Consider the following 6693-nt stretch of genomic DNA (forward strand, 5'->3'; position numbering starts at 1 on the left):
ACGGTTCAAAGAAGGTAAAACGTGGTCCGAGGAGATTTACGATAAACTGGACGCCGTTTCTACACATTTCTACTGGGCCATCAAACACTGTGGTGGAGACTCGGATACGCTCAGAGAGATGTTAGACAATATCATAGATCACTATAAAAACAACCATGAAAGTTGTCATTCTTCCTCGAGATGTAAAGTGGCCCCGAACTACGAATCTTCCCGAGTGGTGATTCAAAACCCTGTTGCAGAAAAACTATTAAAAGGTGTGATCATCAATTCAGTGATCTGTAAAAATCCTGATGATTTTCGATTAGGACGGGATACTTATTTTGCTGAGAGTTTCAATAACACTTAAATTCTCCTTCGGCATTCAGTCACGTGGTGTCATGTGAGATATGCTTGCTAGTTCCCAGATCAGTTTTGCTGCTATTACCAGTGCGAGCGCACGTGTTTTGTTTATCTTCTGCAATGAAATTTATTATACTCGGGATTTTTCAGTTTAATTGTGAATTATGACTGATTCGGTGTTACAAAGACTTGCAAAGGAATTTGAAGTCGAAAAAGACAATGATTTGTCGTATGAGGTGGCAAATGCCCCGAGCAATCTCGGTAGTCCTCAAAATCCCGGACCCAGCACTAGTACTCCATTAAAGGAACAGAAATCTAGTCAGGAGTCGTTGTCAGATTCTATGAAGTCGTTGATAGAATCACTGCAGAAGCAATTCAGTGATTTCCAATCATTGGTAATTGAAGAAATTAAATCCACTAATGCGCAGATTGACAGTTTTATGGAAGAGCCCGATACAAAGAAAGCAAAGTTATCTAATGATAACTTGGAGATAATTAATCCAAACAGAGAGGAAAATTCCTCGCAAGATAAAGAAGAGGCAAAGCCAGAATCAAATACCTCAATTTTGTTTAAACTTTCTGACAAATTTACATCTTCTGAAAAAACGGGCCCTACTATTAATTTGGAACTATCCAAGATTCTAAAATCGATTGTTCGTGAACGGCAAACCAAGAAGGATGATGAAAAAAGAAGAACTGATCTCTTGGAAAAGAAACCACGGCCTGAAAATTGTGAGTTTCTCTCAGCTCCGAGGGTAAATCCCGAAATTTGGAGAAAGATATCTACCAATACAAGATCTAAAGATATAGATTTTCAGAAATCTCAATCCTCACTTCTACGGGCTCTTGGACCGGTTACATATGTGTTGGAAAAATTGTTGGAAAAAGATCCAAAAGGAGAGGATGAGGAAATTTCTCCGCTAATCGAAAGTCTAATGGATGCTGTAGTTCTCGTCTCTCTGGCCAACGATGATATGAATGAATTTAGACGGAGCAACATCAAGCCTGATCTGCATACGGACTACAGACCTTTGTGATCTAACCTGGTCCCTGTCACCGAAATGCTTTTTGGAGACAACATCGCCGATCAATTAAAATTAATTCAGGAGGCCAACAAAGTTGGAAAGAAAGTTGACAAATACCAACAATCGACAAAGCCTTTTTTAGGATCAAGGCCTTCTTGGACAAGTGGTTCCAGGAAGGGAAAAACGGGGTGGGGAAAACAAACCCAAGACAACACCCAGACATCATAATGGAACAAGGGCAGCAGTGTGCGAACCCCTTACAAAGCGAAGAAGTTCTAGAGTCACAGGTCAGTACACACATTGCTGGTTGTATATCAAAGTATATAGAAGACTGGCAGGACCTGACATCAGATCCTTATATTCTTGACATTGTTAAAGGATAAAAAATTGAATTTAATCAAGCTCCGTTTCAAAACAAGGGCTAGGCCAACAATTGCTAATAAGCGCGATTCTGAGATAATTGACGATCTCATGTTCTCCTTTGAAAAGAAGGGCATAATTAGATAAACTAGTCATTGTGATGGTGAATTTATATCTACGGTTTTCACAGTACCAAAATCTAATGGATCGTTTCGACTTATTCTAAATCTTAAAGATATCAATGAATTTGTCGTGTACAAACGTGGGTATGTTAAGGCAGCACATGGATCAGAAATCGGCGAATTAAGGAATTTCCACACTCACAATTTTATGGGTTCAAAGTACAAAAAACTGCATATATTTTCATTCAATATACTTAAAACTTTCCATTTATTGCAAAAAATGTATAGGTCACCATATTGTTTAAGATGCAAAACATAAATAAACAGAACTGTATGTCAACATCAAAAAATTGTACATTTTTTGTTAAAAGAATTGAGAAAAATATGTAAAAACTGGTTAATATGCATAATTCTGATGCTGAGTGATCCTAAATACTTCCTACCTAAAAGATACTTTTGAATTGTGAATATCAGGTAAACTATTTTACAGAAAAGCAAATGCCTGAATGAAGATACCTTAGAGGGAGTTATTGCCCTTGTAAACATTATTTAAAGATTGAATAATTGATTAAATATAGAAAATATGCATTTTTTGAATTCTTTCACTAAACAATATTTATCATTACACCTATTGTAAAGCATTGTTCCAAAAGATATTTCTCTATAAGGTACAAATTTAAACTAATTACAGTTTTTGCAAAAACCTATGACATCATAGGAGTGTGGAATTACCTTAACACTCTTCGATAATTTTATAACACTAATAAATCGGAAAAGTTAAGAATAAAACTTTTGCTATATAATTATGCATTCTATAGACTTCAATGAAACTTAAACTACGTTAAGCACTTCACTATGACCACAAGTGCTTGACGTTTTTAACCTTTCTATTAATAAATAAAATATGTCTGTACTTTCGAGCAATTCAACTCAAATCATACTTTTGGGTCCACCGCGCAACTCAAATATCGTAATTCGTTCAAATCAGACAAATGTAAAATATTTTGACACGAATTTTTCAAATAATCAAAATGTAAGACACGTTTTATATACAAAATAAAACATCATTTTTTATATGCTGATATTTAAAAACACGTTTATTTTAAATTTAAGTCGACTTCTTCCAAATGTGTTTCGCGCAATTTACGACATGCGCACTATTATCGTCTGTTTACACGGAAGTCGGAATGTCATAGTCAACAGACTATCACGCCGCAATGGGAAAAGTAAACAAGAAAAGCTGGTTCTGCAGTGCTAAGGAGAAAGAAAGAAGAGAAAGATTCCTGGCGATTTCGAATCCGATCTGCTATCAGGAAGGATCATAACTATGCAAACGAAGGAGAGGGAAAGAAGAATCATGAGAATCCTCAGACTGTTTCCCCAGACATTGGTCACGTCACCGAGGATGTCAGTTCTGATGGTGAAAGTTCCTCTGAACCGGATAACACCTGGTCCACTGGTCGCAGGATTGTGGAACTTGGGGTACTGGCCGAAGCCCTCAAAGCGTGCGATAATAATTTTTACTTTAAAAGTATCTGTATTACATTAACTGTACTCATTATTTTACTTTCATGTACAATTTTCAATTGTATATTAATTTATAATTTTTAATTATACTTATTCACACACATTTATATAACATTTCAAATTATTCAACTCACCAGCAAACAAATATTTTTCATCCAAATAATGCGCAAAAACATCCACCAAGGAGTCATACTCGAGAACAATTGATATATATTTCCGTTCTTGTGATCATTCTATATACGAAAGAAAATCTAAGAAAAATCTTAAGGACTTCACATATTTTGATATGTTCATAATTTTAATTGACCTCTGCTGTTTGATAGAAAACTGGTATAGATGCCAAAAATATAAATCTATCAATAAATCCATCCGCACCAAACATCTGTTCTAGCTCTTCCATCTGAGGCCAGGGTTGAATAAATAAACACATTGACATGGATGTGCTTTGGAATCCTATGTTACCCGAGAACAGTTCTATCTGATCACCTTTTCCAAACCACATTTTGCAAAGTGCCGACCTTTCACTCTCTCCCCTCTGTTGATTCCATGACCTTCGTCTGTGGTGATAAGACCATACCCCTCATTCTTAATTTGGAGCAATTGTATTCCGGCATTAGTATAATTTTCAATATATTAAAAATCAAATGAAAAGTTTACACTAGTTAAGTTTACAATGGTTTGTAGTTTTGGTTAAAGATAAACAAATTACTTTTAAGGAGTCCCCTTTAAACCACCTGTGCATTGTGCAGCATTGAATACTGTAAACTGGATCCCATCACGTACACGGATCAGGTGAGAAAAAAAACTGTTTTCCGGAAATGTGATTTGATAGAGGCCAGTGAGAATAGCACACAAGGTATGATAAAAATTCTTCAAATAGTTGCTGTTCCGCATGCTAAGGATAATCCAGACAGTATGGTTTTGAAAAGGAGGTTTATTGTTGGGCATGTCTTTACGAATGAAAGGGCATTCAGTGCCCAAGCAGCAATGCAGAACAGCCCCTCTGACTTCGCGGCCCTATTAGGTGTTATTCACAGACCAGAAGGTCTACATAGAGAAATAAACTGCCATCTTGTGTAGTGTATCAACACTTGGGAGTTGACGGTTTGGAGATATATTGATAACAGTTGTTGTTTCAAACAAGGGCACTGCTAAGCGGAGCATCCCCTCGCAGATTGACATATTATGAACATAAATGGATTACTAGATGCAGAAATGATAAATAAGATCTCTGTCTCTCTTTACACATATTTTTTGCACATACACAGATTCACACTTTCAAATTATAGCAATTATTTAACCCTCTTCCCCACAGTCACACATTTTAACGCGTATACTATTTCATATTTCTAACGCAAAATCACACACCTTTTTGCAACAATCACACATTATCATGCACTTTTCATTATTAAAATATTACGTTATTTTATTTACCAGGCATGCTCAACTTCAGAGAAACTTGAATCACGCTATAAAGTACTTGTGGGGAAATTGTAAAGTCATATATCTATGATGTGAATATCAATGTATGTTGCATAACAATTTAGTAAGTTGTAAAGAGTTAAGGTCTGTTTTATGATTTCAAGGAATTGAACAATTTTTTACTGTGTGCTGAAATCCTTACTCTGATACTGGAGATACAGTAATTTGGAGAAATGTAGCCAAGTGGTCTGAGTAATATGTGTAAAAGTTTTCTTTTCAATATCATCAATTTTCCTAGTATGTATATGAACTAGCATAGGCATGAAGAAAATCTCCAGCAGGGCCATTTGCTTAGCCTATATGAATGCTTACACAAACTTGCTTTGCAACATCCTAGGCAGTATTTTCAAGGATTTTTCTCTGCTTATTTCCAGATCAGGTGATTTTGAATTTCACCATCAGATAGTCCATCAAAAGGTTTGTAATGATTTCACTTAAGGGTAGCTCCATCTACATGGGCATCTGAAGATTAATCAAGCAAATATTTTAATGATTGTGGAAACAAAAAAGATCAAAGAGGCCATTTCTTATGTAATCTGATTCATTCATAATATGAATACCTATTGCACTATTAGTTCGCTCAGGGTTGCTCCATCTACATAGACATCTTGTATACATTGCTGAGGTTTTGTATTTTGATTTTGCAGCGCCATAATTGTATGGATTACAGTATGTGAAACGAATTGGAATTGAAATAATATATAACCTGCTGAACTTTGAAACCTATTGATTTATTTCAATATACAACCAAGGTATATATATAATATCACGAATTCTATATTTTTAAAGACATTTCATACAAAAATTAATTAAAAATCTTTTTTAATTTCAAATTTATTAAAATTTATTATTAATGTATTTTGGGGTATAAAATAAAAACAAAAACCATGTCTGACCGTTATTTATTTTGTTTTTTTAATGATATGTTGGAATTATTTCTTTATTTCACTGAAATAATTCTTTATTTCACTGAAATAAAAGAAAAATATAGAAATTAAGATAGATTGTTTTATTCTACGTAATTGTATTTTTATGATTTAAATAAATACACTTATAAACCTCAGATATTAAGGCGTTAGAAGTATAACTAAAAAATGAAGCTTTAATGTTACGTATAATATGAACATTGTAGAAGAAATTCACAGGCGCTTGACGTTTTTAATCTTTCTCTGTGTAAATTGTGTAATTTCATGTGTAACCGATAAAAGAATTCTTACATTTCTACGATGTCATTTCCCCTCTTCTTGCCCCTAATGGATAGTCCAGCACTGAAAACTTTGTGGGGGTAAATTCTTCCAGGTTGGCGTTAAAAACTGTTAGCAAATCTTTTACCACTTCTACAAGTTTACTTGGAAAAAAAATTGTATGTAATCATAAATGACATGATAGAATATGGTTTGTCCCTATAATAAGAATAACAATGCCATTGACAAAAAATAAACACTATATGCTATTTATCCCCCTTATTGTTGCGTGTACATGGCATTATATATAGCGTAATAAGGTAATATCCCTTTTAGAAGCATTACTCAGTTTTCGCATCGGGATCTGCCAAATTGGAGGTTAACTCGATAAGTTAACTTCTTTGTCTTACAAAATTATAGAAAATATTATAGCAGAAATATTTCACGGAAAATCTTTTTTTCATTTTTTTAATGAAGAAGGCATCGATAAATGTATATACTTCATAAAAATAATGATTCCTTATTAAAAATCGCAAATAATGAAATTTTAAATTGGTTGGAAACGAGAATTTAGACCTCCAGTATGGCGGCCAACGATAAGTAACTCTTGTTAAATTAAGGTCAATCAAAAACTATCTATAGGAGGAGAATTAA

General features: G+C 34.2%; 1 protein-coding gene across 1 annotated transcript; it reads left to right on the plus strand.

Moving 5' to 3' along the window:
- Positions 1-349: 349 nt before the first annotated feature.
- LOC134265280 (uncharacterized) lies at positions 350-1980 on the plus strand. Its single transcript, XM_062747519.1, has one exon. It carries the CDS (start codon positions 504-506, stop codon positions 1374-1376), a length of 873 nt encoding a protein of 290 aa, XP_062603503.1. The 5' UTR covers positions 350-503; the 3' UTR covers positions 1377-1980.
- Positions 1981-6693: the final 4713 nt, after the last annotated feature.

This window comes from Saccostrea cucullata, unplaced genomic scaffold (genome assembly GCF_032062105.1).
Source record: "Saccostrea cucullata isolate Sc308-1 unplaced genomic scaffold, CSIRO_AGI_Scuc_v1 ctg912, whole genome shotgun sequence".
Classification (NCBI taxonomy): Eukaryota; Metazoa; Mollusca; class Bivalvia; order Ostreida; family Ostreidae; genus Saccostrea; species Saccostrea cuccullata.